This window comes from Procambarus clarkii, chromosome 88, assembly GCF_040958095.1.
Source record: "Procambarus clarkii isolate CNS0578487 chromosome 88, FALCON_Pclarkii_2.0, whole genome shotgun sequence".
NCBI classification, from domain to species: Eukaryota; Metazoa; Arthropoda; class Malacostraca; order Decapoda; family Cambaridae; genus Procambarus; species Procambarus clarkii.
This window is the reverse complement of record NC_091237.1, coordinates 16,397,935-16,416,959: the sequence shown is the minus strand read 5'-3', so window position 1 is coordinate 16,416,959 and position 19,025 is coordinate 16,397,935. Positions and strand designations below refer to the sequence as shown.

At 42.5% G+C, this 19,025-nt stretch overlaps 1 protein-coding gene across 2 annotated transcripts in view; it reads left to right on the top strand.

Moving 5' to 3' along the window:
- Positions 1 to 19,025, top strand: part of LOC123745844 (nuclear receptor-binding protein homolog) — a 125,917-nt gene that overhangs the window by 56,801 nt on the left and 50,091 nt on the right. For both annotated transcript variants that reach the window (XM_045726913.2, XM_045726912.2), the window contains exons 2-5: positions 2,454 to 2,537; positions 17,578 to 17,718; positions 17,977 to 18,107; positions 18,885 to 18,979. In XM_045726913.2, coding sequence (XP_045582869.1) covers positions 2,454 to 2,537; positions 17,578 to 17,718; positions 17,977 to 18,107; positions 18,885 to 18,979 — 451 coding nt within the window. The remainder of the gene's footprint in view (positions 1 to 2,453; positions 2,538 to 17,577; positions 17,719 to 17,976; positions 18,108 to 18,884; positions 18,980 to 19,025) is intronic.

Below are 19,025 nucleotides of genomic sequence, written 5' to 3'. Positions count from 1 at the left end.
AAAAAAAAAAAGTAAAAAATAATTACACTAAAATCTTCACCACAGTAAAATCATTCCAAGATAGATAGGTAGTCACACTAAAATGATAATTATAACCTCTAAATACCATCATAACCAACTATGGTATTCATTAAAACACTAGTGCTATCTAGTGTGGGATGTTGTTTACACAGACAATCCTATTCATTGCTGGAGGACTGGCTCCACTGCTCAACGTGCAGAGAATTTTTACTGCCCAAAGCCACCCAGTCCAACATTTTTAATTATTGCGACCTCTTGAAGTCCCTCAAAGTGTACTTCAAATGCAGGCGAGAAAGATGTATCATAATTTACATTTAGTAAATATTAGAGGGAATGGTTCAAAGTCTCCACAGTGAACAAATTCCTTTGAGTCCAGGAGTCATGGCAGAATGTGCAACATTGCCTCGTTGAAAAAGTATAGGTGCAATATGTACTCATTAAGAGAAAATTCTGTGAACATTAGAAGTACAGAAGACACTCCTTGTAGGATGTCAGAGTACTGGAATCTGTCAGAATACTGAAGGTCCAAAGATGTGTCACAAGACTAGTACGGGAAATAAGAAGTTAGAGCTTCAAAAATAAGCTAAAGAATTAAATCTTGAAGCCCTATAGGAGAGAAGACCCAGAGGAAACATGATTCAGTCGTGTAAGATACTCGGGAGTATAGAGAAGGTGGACAAGAACGAGACGCGACACGTGGAAATGGTAAAGCAGAAAGACCGCTAAGATATAACATCAGATCCGGTTAGTATCCTCGTGTGTAATAGAAGTAGAGTTAGTTAAAGCATAAACATTACAACTTCACAGTCAGATATGGTAAAGATGTGGACCCAAGAGATATTGCTCTCTACCTACAAGTACACTGATAAGAACACAGGCGCCCACTAGCGCGCGCGTGCACACGCAAGAGCATTTGTACACAATGGCGGGCTGGCGTCACCGCCTCCGCCTCTTATTTGGCGCCAAAGCTCTTCCCGCCAAAAAAACATGGTAAATACCCCCACTAGTCTCAACACTTGTATAATCCCACTTTATACAAGAGTATCACCATTGCATGCACAGTGTGTGTATCACTGTTATCAGAAGGGTGTGTATTATTGCTGTATACGGACGGTATCACTGCATACAGGGGGTATATATAATCACTGTTCACAAGGTATAACTGTGTACAGAGGGTGTGTATCATCACTATACAGGTGGTATGTATCGTCTGCATGCAAATGGTATGTATTATCACTCCAAATTGTATGTATCATCATTATAGAGAGGGTATATATTATCACTATACGGAAGGGTTAACTGTATATAGAGGGTATGTATCATCACTATACAGATGGTATGTATCATCACTATGTAAATGTTATGTATCATCAGTATACAGTGTATATATATTATCACTGTAGGGAAGGGATAACTGTATACAGAGGTTATGTAACATCACTATATGGAATATATCACTGTATACATAGGGTATGTATTATCACTATACCCAGTGATAGTATAGTGTATCCTGCCATGCCTCCTGGTCTCCACATGAGACGAGGGGGCCAGATTCACGAAGCTGTTACGCAAGTACTTACGAACGTGTACATCTTTCCTCAATCTTTGACGGCTTTGGTTACATTTTTTAAACAGTTTACAAGCATGAAAACTTCCCAGTCAACTGTTGTTATTGTTATAAACAGCCTCCTGGTGCTTCAGAGCTCATTAACTGTTTAATAATTGTAAACAAAGCGGCAAAAGATTAAGAAAAGATGTACAGGTTCGTGAGTGCTTGCGTAACTACTTCGTGAATCTGACTCCAAGAGGCATGGCAGGACGTGCAAATTAGTCTAGTTGAAAAGCAGAGGTGCATTAGGTACGCTGAGAGAGAACTGTCAACATCAAGGGCCCGAGACTTTTCAACACTCCAGCTACACATAAGGGGCATTACTGGCCGACCCCCTCTGTGTTCAAGAGAGAACTCGATAAGCACCTCCAAAGGTGCTTATGACCATCCACATCCAACAGTGTGGTTGACCAGTCCAGAGGTCTGGTCAACCACATCACAGAGGTTAAGAGTAGTGGTGCCATAAGCACAGAGAACACTGTATGAACATCAGAGGTCCACGGTTGTTCAATCTCCTCCCAGCGAGTATAAAAAATGTTGCCGGAATAAAAGTAAAAATCTTCAAGAAAAACCTTGAGAGTTTTCTGCAAGAAGGGTCGGACCAACCGGGCTATAGTGGATATGTGGGCCTGCGGGCCGCTCGTAGCAACAGCCTGTTTGACCAAGCTCTCACAAGTCCAGCTCAGCCCCAGGCCGGGCTTGAGGAGTCCCTAAACCAGGTACCACCAACCATGAGGCATTGTTGTTTCTCGTTGTTTATTGTAAGCCTTGTATGTTGATCATCATAAAAGTGGTTACTAAGATGTGTTGTGTTGTGTTGCAGGTACAGCAGCGAGATGTGCCGGGCATCGACGCAGCTTACCTCGCCATGGACACTGACGAAGGCATGGAGGTGGTCTGGAATGAGGTGCGGTACTCCCCTTCTACGTGTCCTTACCCCTCCCACCTGCTTCCCCGACTCATCAGTATCCAGCATCCCTCCCACGTGTATTTGATTAATCAGAAGTGTGCGTCTTAGGTCCTTCCCATCATCTTTACACCTTACGTTTGCCTCTGACCCTTATGTGTGTGTGTCCTCCTGATCTCTTCCCTGTAGCTGACTCACTAGTCTGTCCCTCTAACTCCTCGTCTGCATGTTTCCCTTCGTCACCTTACGTGATATTCCTCATCTATGGCTCTTAATCCTTCACCTGTGGCTCTGTAGTTCCTCACCTGTCACTCTCTAGTTCTTCACCTATGACTCTGTAGTTCCTCACCTGTGACTATAGTTCCTCACCTGTGACTCTTCAGTTCCTCACCTGTGACTCTTTAGTTCCTCACCTGTGACCCTTCAGTTCCTCACCTCTGACCCTTTAGTTCCTCACCTCTGACTATAGTGCCTCAGATATGTCCCTCAGATGCTCAACTGTCCCTCTGGTCATATTCTTATCCATCATAAATAATGAACATAGAGCGACAGAAGCATAGGCCTGTGTACACAATTTAGAATTACAGTTTCCACCCCCCCCCCCAGGGTGTGTTTACACCCCCAAAGATGTGTTGATGTTAGAAATTAGACCGGTAATGATGTGTTTTGTATTGCATACTTTTAAGGTCACGTTATTACTTAGGGCAGACCTTTTTTATATTTTGTACAAGGTAAGTGCCATGAAAGTTTACGAAGCATATAACAGCAGCAGCCGCAGCATGGTAACTAGGGAGTGTTGACGAACGTGTTAATGAGGCCGACGTAGCAAGGGCCATCGCCACTATCCTCAGTTGTCTCTTGTGAATATATCTGTCACACTGTTGTTGTTGTTATAGATTAAGCTATTCGGAACCAGTTCCAAGTAGCACGGGCTGTGGTGAGCCCGTAACTTACCTGGCACAGGAGCGGGGCAAGTAGCACGGGCTATGGTGATGATGATGTTAAAGATTCGCTACCTGGAACAAAGTTCCAAGTAGCACGGGCTATGGTGAGCCCGTAGAGTAGCCCGTAGTGAACTTACCTGGCACAGGAGCGGTGCTGTGCTGCCACACTTTTCAAGGTCCACTGGCGCTTCTTAGGCCTTCGAATTTTATGTATTCGCCTAGTTGTGCTTGCGGGGGTTGAGCTTTGGCTCTTTCGGCCCACCTCTCAACGGTGAATCAATCAATGGATTTTTTTTCTCTCTTACACCCCCTTCCCCCCCGGGAGCAGCCCGTATTCCCCTAACAGCTGGCCCACATATCTATTTACTGCTAGGTAGCAGGTTCATCAGGATGAAAGAAACTGCCCATTCTGTGTGTGTGTGTGTGTAATTACCTAAGTGTAGTTACAGGATGAGAGCTACACTCATGGTGTCCCGTCTTCCCAGTACTCTTTGTCATATAACACTTTGAAATTTCTGACGGTTTTGGCCTCCACCACCTTCTCACCTAACTAGTTCCAACCGTCTACCACTTTGCAGACGAGGAGTCACAATAACGTGGCTGAAATATGTTGACCAAACCATACACTAGAAAGTGAATAGACGACGATGTTTCGATCCGTCCTGGACCATTGTGATACAATTGTGATCAATCGATCGTCGTCGTCTCTTCACTTTCGAGTGTGTAGTTTGGTCAATGTCTACCACTCTGTTTGCAAAGGTGAATTTTCTTATATTTCTCCAGCAGCTTTGTTTTGTTAATTTAAATCCTCAAGAACCACTTGAAGTTTCAGGTCTCGGGAATTCTTCCCTATCAATTTCATCGATTCCTGTTACTATTTTGTACTTAGTGATCATATCTATTTTTCGTCTATCTTTTAGTTTTGGAATTTTTAATGCCTCTTATATCTCCTTGTAGCTCATGTCCTTCAGTTCTGGGAGCCACTTGGTGGCATTAAATGTGTACTCACCTATTTGTGCTTGCGGGGGTTGAGCTTTGGCTCTTTGGTCCCGCCTCTCAACTGTAAATAGACAATAAAACACACAATTGTGTGTGTGTGTGTGTGTGTGTGAGAGATATATATATATATAGATAGAGAGATATATATAGATATATATATATATATATATATAGAGATATATATAGAGATATAGATAGAGATATAGATAGAGATATAGATAGAGAGATATAGATAGAGAGATATAGATAGATATAGATAGAGAGATATAGAGAGAGATATGGAGAGAGAGATATATAGAGAGAGAGATATAGAGAGAGAGATATATAGAGAGAGAGAGAGATAGAGAGAGATAGAGATAGAGAGATAGATCGATCACCTATGTGTATACTCGTCTATTTATGCCTTTAGAATCTAGTTCTAGTTCTTGGACTTTGCTTTTGTAGCTACCGGTTGGTTAATGTAATGACTCTTGACCTATTTTTCCTGTCATATCAGTTTTTAAAGTTATGAATGGCGTTAGCCTCTACAAGCCCTTTAGCCACTCATCCTGTTAGTGCCTTGTAGGTGGCAGTCTGCTTTACGTGTCAGGTTCCTTTATGAAGACGGTTATGGAAAGGTCAGCTGTGCCGGGAGTGTTCGAAAAAGTAAAGGCTTTCTTGTTGGGTATCCCTGAACACATTACGGTGTTCAAAAGATAATATCCTGTGTTTCCCATAATTTGAGAAGCCCGTGAGATATGAAGAGGATGCCTTTATTTGTGTATTGTGGTGCAGGGAAGGTGCTCATTGTTATTGGACCATGTAGCCCCCCCCACCCTACCCCAGGCTGGCAGATTATAGAAGCATTTTGACACATGGCCAGGAATGTGGTGGGAAACCCTGAGCGGTATCATGAAAACACGTGAACATAGCCAAGTTGCTGCAAACTTTCTCAGGCGTGCCTTGATACCAGGAGAAGCTCTCAGTAGCCTCCATAACAAGTTTGGAAGTGGCCAACCTTACCCATCCTAAGGTTACCTTGAGGTGGTTCCCAAGATCAGCGCCTGACTGCGGCTCGGCCTCTGGACAGGCCGCCTGCTTCACAATCTGGCCAAATGGCGTGTAAAGTTTGGAATTTATATGTTTCTGTACCATACTATGTACCATGAAATTTTCATAGCACATCATACACGGGTTTGGCACAGACACGCCCATTTTTAGATTAAACTTGAGAAAGAAAAACAAAAATTCATTATCTGTTGATATTTAAAAATGGGGTATGTATATATATATATATATATATATATATATATATATATATATATATATATATATATATATATATATATATATATGTAATTTTGGGAAGAAATAACCCACGACCTGACAGATATAAGCTGGGAAGAACAGCAAGACAATGTAAGTCAATACTTGGAGAGACCAGGCACAGCTGCTGGACCACTGTGACAGATGCTGTGGATGATAAGCAAAACGCTGGTGTAATATACACAGATTTCGCAAAAGCCGTCGACAAATGTGACAATGGAATTATTGCGTACAAAATGCGTTCAAAAGGATTTACTAGGAAAATAGAACTTCCTAACTCACAGAACCCAGAGATTAATAGTCAACAAAGTAAAATCCGGATCATCCACCGTGAAAAGGTCAGTTCCCCAGAGAACTGTGCTTATTCTGGTAACTTTTATCATCCACATATCAAGACATACGCGAGGATACACCTATAGTACTGTATCATCCTTTGTAGATGACACTAGGATTTTTATGAGACTTGATAACCAAGTTATCACAAGTGGAGGGGCGGGCTTGGTGAACAGAAGGACTCCCAAGCCCTCTCCAGGTATGCTCCACAGAAATACAAAATAAATTTACACTTGGAAAATTAGAGGGACTGGTTTCAAATGTGCATAGGGAAATAACTCCCTACGAGCTCAAGAGGCATGGCAGCAAGTGCAATGCCTCCTGTTAAAAGCAGAGACGTGCTAGGTACACTAAGAGGCCAACCCGTTCTCGCAAATTTAATAAGTCAATATTGACTTATTAAATATGTGCATAGGTGACATACTTAACATAATAGATACCCTTAAAAAGATTCATAGAAAACACCGACCTTACCTAACCTTGTTAGTATCTTAAGATAAGCATCTTATTGCTTCGTAATTACAATTATTACCTAACCTATAATAGGTATAGGTTAAGTAATAATTGTAATTACGAAGCAATAAGATGCTTATCTTAAGATACTAACAAGGTTAGGTAAGGTCGGTGCTTTCTATGAATATTTTTAGGGGTATCTATTATGTTTAGTATATCACCTATACACGTAGTTAATAAGTCAATATTGACTTTACGAATTTGCGAGAACGGGTTGAAGAGGCAATTCTACCCACGTGAAGGATCCAAGACTTATCAACACTCTCCCTCTACACATAAGGGGACATGACTGGCCAACACCTCATGGTGTTCAAGAGAGAACTTGATGGAAGCGTGTTGAACAGTCTCGGGCCTCATGTTGATAGAGTTCTCTGAGTGCCTGTTACACCTTTGCTCTTCAACGGGGGTATTCTGCACATCCTGCCATGCCTTCTGGTCTCATGTGATGTTATTTCTGTGTGCAGGTTTGGGACCAGTCCCTCTACTATTTTCCACGTGTAAATTATTATGTATCTCCCGCCTGTTCTTTTTGCCTCTAAAATAGATTTTATAAGTTATATTTAAATAAATGCTGCTGCTGCTGCTATTTCGTCGCCTGAAATTGCTGTTACATGTCGGTCATCTGTGTGTTTTGTTTACTACTACACCACACCGACTCAACCCCACACCCACACACCACACCCACACACCACACCCACACACCACACCCACACACCACACCCACACACCATCACACCGGGTGTGGGTGTGGTAGTGACACCTGGGGGCTGGGTGGCCGAATAGACAGCGCTCTAGGCTCGTGGACCTAGGGACCGGGGTTCGATCCCCGCACCCGGCGGAGACAGATGGGCAGATTTTCCTTAACCCTGATGTGCCTGTTACCTAGCAGTAAATAGGTACCTGGGAGTTAGACAGCTGCTACGGGCTGCTTCGTGTGTGTGTGTGGAGGAAAAAAATAGTCAGTAGTTACTTCTGTTTTCTAAGAGAAGTTCCGTAAGCAGTTAGTAACAGTTGATTGACAGTTGAGAGGCGGGCCGAAAAAGCAGAGCTCAACCTCCGCAAGCACAAATAGGTGAATACACCCATTCAAAAAAAAAAAATAGAAAATTATCTGAAGATAACCACCACACACGGTTACCACCACACACAGTTACCACCACACACAGTTACCACCACACCAACAGTTGCCTCACCACAACATGTACACTCCCACTGTTACCTCTGTTAGAAATATTGCCGGAACAGAGGTGGAAATCTTCAAGAAGCATATAGACACGCCCTGCAAGACGTGCCGGACCAACCAGGTTGTAGTGGATACGTGGGCCTGCGGGCCGCTACAAGCAACAGCCTGTTAAACCAAGTTATCAAAAGTCGAGCCTGGCCCTAGGCCGAGCTTGGAGAGTACAAGAACTCACCACATCACGTATACACCCCACTGAACACAACACCTACACCCATCCACACCCAGTGTTGCCTCCAGCTCACAACAATACCTATCAGCCAGCAACACCCTAGTGTTGCTGGCTGAGGTCAAATTATCTTGATAATATTAGTGTAATATTAATATGATGACGCTTTGATTTGAGTGTGACGGCTCGTCATTAATTGACATTTATATTATTTTATTAGTGTAATTTGTTCATGTTAGCTTTATTCTCACCTTGTCTGTTTTCCCTTTCTGCTTCTTCCTTTTGGTACGGATCTCTAGTTTCAGGTTAGTATCAACATTTGTATTGTGTGGGTGTGGGTTGGGTTGTGTATGGAGTGAGTGAGTGTGTGTGGGTTGGGTTGTGTATGGAGTGAGTGAGTGTGTGTGGGGGGGGGTTGTGTATGGAGTGAGTGAGTGTGTGTGGGTTGGGTTGTGTATGGAGTGAGTGAGTGTTGGGGTTGGGTAGTAGGAGTGAAAGAGTAGGGAGGTGGTGGAGGAGTGTCAAGGTAAGTACTGGTGTCAGTGACAAGAGTAAGGGAGGGTGTGAACGGTGGTCACTGGCATGTGTGAAACTCTTGACCCACCTGCCCTACTACCACCCACCTGTCCTACCACCCACCTGGCCCTACCACCCACCTGGCCCTACCACCCACCTGTCCTACCACCCACCTGGCCCTACCACCCACCTGGCCCTACCACCCACCTGCCCTACTACCACCCACCTGTCCTACCACCCACCTGGCCCTACCACCCACCTGGCCCTACCACCCACCTGGCCCTACCACCCACCTGTCCTACCACCCACCTGGCCCTACCACCCACCTGTCCCTACCACCACCCACCACTGCTATAGGTTCATGTTATCTCACATTGATCACACATTGCCTCTTACATGAATTATTACAAGGCTCGTTATTCTCTTTGTGAAAATCTAGCATACCTCTTGGTCTTATTTGTTTGTATTAATCTGACTTTTGGACGTTTGCCAAGTTTGCGATTAAAGTGTTAGATGCCCATCTACACACCCACGAGATGAGTGTTCTTTTCTGATCCAATGTGAAAAGCACACCCACGTGTCAGGTCGCCCTCGAGTGTAATAGTTAACACAGTAACATCCTGAGCCTCCGTCGTGAAAAGCTCAGTCCTCCAAGGTACCGGAGCAAGCACGGTACCTTGCATTTCTCATCCTCATTTCAGACATTGTCAAGGATATAAACTATAATACTGTATCATCATTTGCCGCTAAAATTAGGATTTTCATGAGAGTAGACAATATAGAGGACCTACGACACCGCAAATCTGATGTTAACCGAGTCTTTCAATGGGTCAGATAATTATATGATTAATGAAGATAAGTTCCAGCTTTATGGAAATACGAAAATATAAAAACGGAAACAATATATAAAACGCAGTTAAATCAAACTGTAGAACGAAAACACAATGTAAAGGATCTAAGAGTATTCATGTCGGAAGACCTTAAGTTTAAAGAACACCTTAAAGTAGCTGTCACGATTGCAAAAAAAAAAAAAATGACAGGTTGGATAACAAGACCTTTCCAAACAAGGAGATGCCATACCAATGCATACCAATGATGATACTCTTAAAGACACTAGTGCTCTCTAGGTTAGAATATTGTTGGACACAAACAGCTTGTACTTCTTATCATCCTCAGACTGTAAATCTGATCTTACATGCCTCCTGATCAGAGTTTAAGTCTGACCAGGGAGAGTCTAGACCAGCGTCAGGTGTGTGCTCTTACGCTTACCTCTGTTGTCTTACCTGTATGTGTATCTATATGACATGAGCAGGGAGCAGGGGTGCCATAAGCACAGAGAACACTGAATAAACATCAGAGGTCCGCGGTTGTTCAACATCCTCCCAGCGACTATAAGAAATATTGCCGGAACAACCGTGGACATCTTCCAAGAGAAAACTAGATGGTTTTCTTCAAAAAGTGCCGTATCAACCGGGCTGTGGTTGATATGTGAGCCTGCGGGCCGCTGTAAGTAACAGACTAGTGGACCATACTCACAAGTCAAGGTCCTGGCTTAGGGCCGGACCTGGGAAGTAGAAAACTCCCAGAACCCCATCAAGCAGGGACCATGCCTAGTTCAGTATCAGGTGTGGGCTCTTATTTTTATCTCTTAAGTCAGACGAGGAAGCACGTCTGGGTATATCACTTGCAGCTTATTGCTGGTCGTTCAGATTCCTTTTACATAGGTGTTGAACTGTGTGTGGTAGCGTGAGCCACATTGGCCGCCACATTGGTTGAGCGTGAGTCAGTTCCTCAGACGCTGGGTCATGTACAATCACGTATCTGTGGTGGTGGATGATACTATAATGGCATCACACCCAGCGAAGGCCACCTTCACCTCGTCTGACCTACTTGCCTCGCTTCACTGCAGGTAACTGCTGTGGTTTATGTGGCACACCATTTTGTCTGACCTAATTTCATGTCCAGAAGCGTCAGTTGTCAGCGTGAAGAAGCGTGTTAGTAATTGTATCGCTGTACACAGTATGTGTCATAGAGGACTAATGTAACACATGACACACACCGGAGTACTTAAACCTCTGGCATCGACTCACAACACCTCAACTGTAATTCTTGGAGCGGAGACGAGATGTTATAAAATGCACACGATAAATACTGAAAGAACAGGCATAACAAATTTCATCATACTGGATGGAGAGAGATGGCAAAAAGTATAAAATAAATCACATGAAAAGTCAGGATTTATTACTATGGTAACGGTGCACGTATGTAGTCCCTTTGTGTCTCTTAGTTCATGTACAAGTTCGCACAACTTGTTTACCTGTGTTTGGTTCCGGGGATCAACGTCCCCGTGGCCCGGTCTCTGACCAGTCCTCCTGTTTGGTTGCCTGGTCAACCAGGCTGTTGGACACTGCTGCTCGCAACCTAACGTATGAATGGTTGATCAGGGATCCTTTAGAGGTGTTTATCGAGTTCTGTCTTGAACACCATGAGAGATTGGCCAGTTATGACCCTTATGTGAAGCGGGAGTGTTGAAAAGTCTTGGGCCTTTGGTGTTGATAGAGTTCTCTCTCAGCGTTCCTGTAGCAGCTTGGATTTAGACAGGGAAAGTCGTGTCAGAACCCTGATGGAGTTGTATATTAAGGCTATTACAATACGACAAGAAAAAGAAGGCTAGATAAATTGTTTTTTCATGGACTGTCAAAAAGCATTTGATATTCTTCTTCACTTTATAAGATACTGGTGCTTTCTTGGGTGGAATATTATTGCTCAATAGCAGCCTCATTCAAAGCTGAGAAGTTGCTGACCTGGAGAACATGCTCACTTCATTTACTCCCTGAATTCAGTCAATAAAACAACAATTTTATTGGGAACGTCTAAAATTTCTAAGCCTGTATTATCTCGGGAGTGCAGGCGAGAGAGATACATAATAATTTACACTTGGAAAATATTAGGGGGACTGATTCCAAATTTGCACTCGGAAATAACTAATTTTGAGACTAGGAGGCATGACAGCCAGTACAAAATAGCCCTGTTGAAAACAGAGGTGCAATCGATACGTAGAGAGAACTCTCTTAACATTAGGGGCCCCAAGACTTTTCAACACACTCTAAACATAGTGCCACAACTAGTTGACCTCGTATGGTGTTCAAGATAGCGCTTGATAAATGCTTCCAAAGGATACCTGAACAACCAGACTGATTCACATGTCAAGATTCACATGTTAGATGCACTTGCTCAACCTTAGCAAGTGCATCTAACAGCCTGGTTGATGAGACCACCATGCAGGAGTCGTGGCCAGATAACGGGCTGCAGGGACGTTGATCCCATAAACCAACATAGTGTAAACAAGTAAGTTAAAACTCTGATATCTGACCTTCCCGTTCTTGTGTAATGTTTGTACTGCTTTCTGCTCTCCTTGTGCTCCTTACTCATTTTGCTTCTCTGATTTTCTTTGCCATCTTTCTCTCTCCTCCTTTGACATGTCTCGGCTAATGAATGCCCCATGATAAGTAATTCTGTCCCTCAATTTCCGCCTTACAGCCAGTATATATTTCACAATCAACTTGAAAATGGTCCAGGACGGACCGAAACGTCGTCGTCCCTTCACCTTCTAGTGTGTGGTCTGGTCAACATATTTCACCGGAGTAATATTCTGAAGGATCACTTTCTCTGGTTGTTTCCAGCCCGTAGAGTTGTGTTAAATTTTTCCGGTTGCCTCATTAGCCTGTATTTTGGTCAGAATTATTTTAATATCTTTCTGGCCCTCCCCTCTCTCTTCGTTATCAATATATATATCTCTGGCTCTGGTAGATTATAGATTACAGCTAATTTCCCCATCTCCCGCCTTGTACATTTCACAACCTGCTGGCTTTTTTGCAGCATTTATTACTGTTGCCTATCTACCTTGTGGCTACCTTGTGGAAGTTCCCAGGATCAAGATCCCCGCGATCCAGTATATGATCAGGTATCCTTTGGAGGTGTTTATCGATTTTTCTCTTGAAATCCTTGAGGTCGGGCAGTAATTCCCCTTATGTGTAGTTGGAGTGTGTTGAAAAGTCTTGATGTTGATCGTTCTCTCTCAGCGTACCTATTGTACCCCTGCTTCTCAATGGAGCAATTATGCACATCCTGCTATGCCTCCTGTTGCTTGCCCTCTGATCCTTTAGCTACTTCGGCAAATGTTTTGTCTGGTCTTACATTGCTGTATTAGTAACATTCTCTACCTCAATAGAAATAACAGATAAAGTAGAGCCATCTAAAATAATTTTTCTGTCAAACAGAATGCAAAGTGTAAGTCAGTCAAATAAAGCAGAGTACAAGCTCAGTGAAAAGCTCTGTACCTGATCACCTAGGCTGTGATTCATACGTCAGGATGTGAGCAGCCGCGTCCAACAGTCTGGTTGACTACACGACTAACGCGGCCTGGTCAGAGACCGGGCCGCGGGGCGATTGATCCTCGGAACTACCACAAGATAGGTGTTATAGCCACCTCAGGGCAAAGCCCTTGCACCACTGCTTTAACTTATTTTCATATCACATATAAACAAAAACACAAGTCACAATTTCGTGTCATCTTTTAGAAGATGACAAAAATCAGCACGAAAATGACTTTGTAAAAGACATTGAAAAACTACAAGCGGATATGAATAGTTTTCGATTGTGCAGGAGAAAATGACATGATGGCTAACAGTGATAAATTCCAGGTATGTTAAGAATGAAAACCTTAAACAAAGGAATGCAACATGGAAATGATACTGGGAATAATGGTGTCTGACACACAGAAATTACAATAGCGTGATGCATCATATGAACAAATCCACAAGGGCCGTGACGAGGATTCGAACCTACTTCCGGGAGCATCCCAGACTCTGCCTTAATCGACTGAGCTACGACATGGTCAAAAGATGGTGGATTTGTTCAATGGTGTCACGACCTAACCTTTAGGGAACATGAGCAAGCAAATATAGCGTCAGCTAGAAAAGTGATAGAATTGATTACGAGAATCTTCAAATCCAGGGATCCCATCACAATGCTAATACTATTCAAATTACAGGTGGTTTCCAGCCTTGAGTACTGCTCGATACTCACCATCACTTTCAGAGCAGGAAGAGATTGCTGAAATAGAAGGAATACAGAGAACATGGCACGCAGACACATGATAAAGCGCCTATTGGGATCGTCTCAAAGCTCTCAACATGTACTGTCTGGAAAGGAAACGAGGGATGAATCAAATATAGGTACATAGAAAATACTGGAGGGCCAGATCCCAAAATACCACGGTAAAATAACAACATAGTGGAGTGAACGGTGTGGAAGGATATATCCATTGAAGAATATTGGTGTCATAGGCACAGAGAACAATGTAAGAACATCAGAGACAGTTTTCTGTGTTGTCGGACCAACCAGGCTATAGTGGATATGTGAGCCTGCTGACCGCTCCCATAAACAGCCAGCTGGACAAGCTCTCACAAGTCAAATCTGGCTCCGGGTCGGGTTTGGGAAGTAGAACTCCCACACTCCCATCCGGGTACGATCCACGGATTTAATTAATACTTAAAACAAATTTAAAGTAAATTAAAAGGTAAAACTCTGGGTAATGTTTACAGTAGGGGCGTTTGCTTGAGGTTCAAATATAAGACTCGAATAAATTACGTGAAAGATGGTCATGTGTAAATTGGAGAGGAGCGTCGCCATGGTAACGGGAGGAGAGCATGGTAGCGGCAGCGCTGCCAGCCGTACTTCCCGCCTCTGCCAGGCCTAAAATGAGAACATCAATTTGATAATCCATTAATCTGATGCCTTTTGTCTTGTTATCCCTTAATTTGCAAATTTCTATCAGGTAAAAGTGGTAATTATTTGTGCTAATGGATGTACTAATGGTAACGATTATTAATTAGGGACCCGGTAGAACAGTCGGGTTCGTTCTCGACGCACAATCCAGAATTCCGGGTTCTTATCTCCGGTGGGACAAATATGGTTGGGCGCATTTCTATCACCTAATGCACTGTTCACCTAGCAGTAAGTAGGTACTCAGTAGTTAGTCAGCATATGGGCTTGCATCCTGGGGGGGGGGGGCAGTAATTCGACCTTGGGGGACGGGGGTGTGGCCTCGATATAAGCCTAACGTGTATGAATACACTCTGGCTTCCTGTCCCCGCAACACAATGAATTATTATATTAATGTAGCACGCACATGCGCACAGGAACACGAGGGGTCATAGATGGAAACTGGAGACGCAGGTGGGGTCAGAGACGCCAGACAGAACTTGTGAGTGTTACAGCTGTCAGTTAGAGGAATTGGTTAGAAGTAGAAGTCGCTGAAGCTAATTAGATTGGGGGAAAGAATACCTGGTAGGGTAATCCAGTGGATAAGGGAGTACCTAAGCAATAGGAAGCAGAATTATCACTTTATTAATTCTGCTAGAATTTACCTACTTTAAACTATCTGCTAGATTAAGGACCTGCCCGAAACGCTGCGCGTACTAGTGGCTTTATAAGATTGTAAATACTATGCTATGTATTCTCTCAAACCCAATGTACCTTCTTGTATATAAATAAATAAATTAATTAATTAATTAATTAATTAAATAATTAAATAATTAAATAAATAAATAAATAAATAAATAAATAAATAGTTACTTACTATGACGGATGAGACCTCAGAATGGCGTGATGTCACCAGCGGAATCCCACAGGATTCTGTACTCTGACCTGAACTGTTTCTAATATACGTTAATGATCTTCCAGAGGGTATAGACTCATTCCTCTTAATGTTTGCTGCTGATGATGAGAATGATGATGAGAAAGATTAAGACAGGATGACAGCATGAAGCTACAAGGAACCCTTGACAAACTGAAGGAATGGTCAAATAAATGGCCACTAGAATTGGTGTAGGGCACAGGGAGCTAAATGTATGCTTCGAGGAAATTTGTACTATTTTTTATAGTCTGGGAAAAATAAAGCTAAAATCAAACTTAAATATTCCTAGTCCAAGTATAGCACATATATGTACTATATTAGACCTCGGATAGTGTGTATTAGGCCTAGGATGGTTAGGTTTATAAAGTTTTATAAATATAAAGCCTTTTCTGGTTTGTCCAAATTTAGTAATACAAAAGTCTATCTTCTGATGGTCCGTCACGACATATGTATACTTTCGACTACATAGTTACTAGTTTTTACTAATAGTAACTTTTTTACTAAGTTACTTAGTAGTACCTAGTAAGTGTTTTCTTTTTACGAGGATGGGCTGGAGGAACGAGATTTACGCCCAAACAAGGGGACATGGATGGCAGCAGGAAAATGGTGGCGACGGCAGGCTTGTGAGACGGATGTACAAAAATCTGTACATGCACAGATTTTTGTTGCAATATATGGTTGCTTACACAGTCTGCTACGACCGGAGGCCCGGCCTCTGACCCAGCCTCCGACCCGGCCTCCCGGTTGGTTGTCTGGTCAACCTGGCTGTTGGATGCGGCTGCTCGCAGCCTGATGTATGAATCACAGGCTGGTTGATCAGGTATCCTTTGAATGGGTTTATTAAGTTCTTTCTTGAACACTGAGAGGCCGGCCAGGTATGCCCCTTATGGGTTATGGTTGTGAACACTCAAGAGGATGAGCTGCATGGCTGCTCTTATTTGAAATCCATACAATTAAAAAAGGCCTCCAATTGATACGAAATAGGTCTCCTTCGGACATCATCCGCAGTAAAGGAGTTAGTTGTGCAATTTCGCTCATTTGCATATGCCCTCTTATGTAATAGATGATGGTAGAAAATTTACCCAAACCTGCACCACAACTACCATCACCACATTTTGCAGTTACCATCACCACATTTTGCAGTTACCATCAATACAACCATGACACCACAACTGTAGCCACCAACCTACTCCACTTTATCATTCTCCTCCACCATATCTTCTCAGCACCACCACTTAAAAATTGTAAACCTAACCTAGAGTCAGAAAAATACTTATGTTTATGTTGCCCTAGAGACCTTGCTTATATGGCATCAGATAAATTATGTACCATTTAGCCAATAACGCCCGCCATTCTCTCCCAGCTCACTTGGTATGACTCATTCACCCATTTTCCACAGACACTCATCTGTGTGTTTGTGTATTCGCTGAAGTATGTTTGGTGGGGTTGAGCTTTTGTTACTTGATCTACCCTTAGCATTCCATCGACTTGTGTACAGGTTCCTGAGCCTTTTGGATATCTTCATTTGAAGCTGTGTATGAAGTCTGCCTCCACCAGTTTACTTCTTTGTGTATTACATTTGTTCACAATTACAATAATGAAAAAATTACTTGTAATACCTATATGTCTGCCTCATTTGAGTATAGAATTACTTGGTTCCATCTTTATTCACCTAGATGCAGACACAACTATCTCATATTTTGTCATATTTACATTTAAAATTATGTAATATCTTCAACAACTTACTTGTCTAACCCATTAGGCTTGCTGACAACTGCTTCTTTGTCTACTTTGTCAGTTCCCCAAAAATAGTATGTCTTTTTGATGATCCTCATATTCCTCTTCACTTGTGTAACGAGTTCTAATTCTCTCAGTCTTTCGTTGTTTTCCCTGAGCTCAGGAACGAGCCTTGTTGCATATGTTTGGACCTTTTCTAGTTTTGTCTTGTATTTATTTTGGTAGGTGTGTGTATGTGTGTCATCTAATTGTAATTACCTAGTTGTAGTATCATTAATATCTTTCCCTTAAAGTCCTTCATCCCAGTTGATCCTCCCAAAAAATGTCCTTTAAAATGTCATATCATCCACTTTTAACTCAACTTCGTACATAGCACATAGCAAATTTAGTATCCTACCTAAAGTATATTATCACACTTCCCAGTAGAAGCCTCTGTTTTTATTATGACATGCTGGCCCAGAGATAGCTTTTCCAACTGCTCCTGTGCGATCCAACCATATTCAACCTTTTGGTTCATACGTGTATTAGAAAAGGTCTTGAGCCCGAGTATAAAATATTATACTCAGTAGCATAATATTTTGCAGGTTCGGTTTAGTGAGCGACGAAACTTCCGGGAGCAAGAAGAGAAAATTCGATTAGTGTTTGATAACCTAACCCAGCTGGACCATCCCAACATCGTTAAGCTACACAAATACTGGATTGACAGTAAAAACGACAAACCTAGGGTGTGTGTTTATTTTTTAATTATTTCTTGTATGCGGTATTTGTATACTGAAAGTTTTATTAATATGTAATATTTCCTAAATTCATTTAATTACATGTATAGTAATTTTAATATAAATAAGTAAACTATGGTATTTGAACAAAATCAAATAATGACTATAAACAATATAATTTATAATATAAACCATAAAATATTGAATATAAATATTAGCATTGGCATTAACATTGGTAGCATTGTGCTCATGATACTTTTGTTTCAGGTTGTCTTCATCACGGAATATATGTCTTCAGGGTCACTCAAAAAATTTCTAAAGTTAACGAAAAAGAATGTTAAGAAATTACCCCTTCAATCTTGGAAACGCTGGTGCACACAGATCCTCTCAGCTCTCAGGTATGTTTCTGCGACACTCCATTCTCCTGGCTCAGGCTAGCAGCTAGATAGTCACCAGGGTTGATGAGTGGTTACTGAAGACCCCGGGTTATGTACAGAGTCCTCAACCTAAACTAAAAGAGTAGAACTTATTGATTGGAGTGCGAGATGGATTAGTGGATGTTGTTCTTAGAAAAGTTTGCTGCAAGATATGTTTTGAATATGCTTGTATATACATATATATTCATTTTACATTGATGTCATTATTGTACAATATCTTTAAGTTCTCTCTTATTTGTTGTAGTTGAGAACGACAGTTAATACATTACGGAAGTTTCCCTTAATACAAGTCCTCTGGCAATGCAGGACTCATTCCCTCATATCATTAACCCAGTTTGAGTTTTCCTCCAAGTTTCTCCCTGGTAACAGAGGCTGTATGGCCCCGGCAGTCTGGCAGGCCAGCAGCCCATAAGCTGGCGGGGCCACAGGAGGTGGAGGAGTCGTGTGCTGTGTGCGAGGCCAGGAGTCTCCCTCACCCACCATGTCAGTCCTCACTCTGGTGTCTCACACGCTGTGTTGTTGGCCTCTCTTCCGGGCCTGTCACTGCCTGATCACATGGATCAGGTGGTGTGTGCTGTTATTAACCATGAACCACTGCAGGGGCACATTGTGTGAGCCTGACCATAGTTGGGACAGTGAGTGGGTGGTGTGGAGTGTCTCCCAGGCAAGGCTATGAGGGATCTGCTGCAAAAGCCTACCTGGGGGGCCTATTACCATTCACTATTATATTTGTTACAGTTACTTGCATTCGTGCTCCCCCCCTATCATCCACGGCAACCTCACCACCGACACCATATTTATCCAGCACAACGGCCTCGTCAAGATTGGCTCAGGTAAAGTTATTTACCAAATACTTTTTGGTTGATGTAGTTTTAAGGA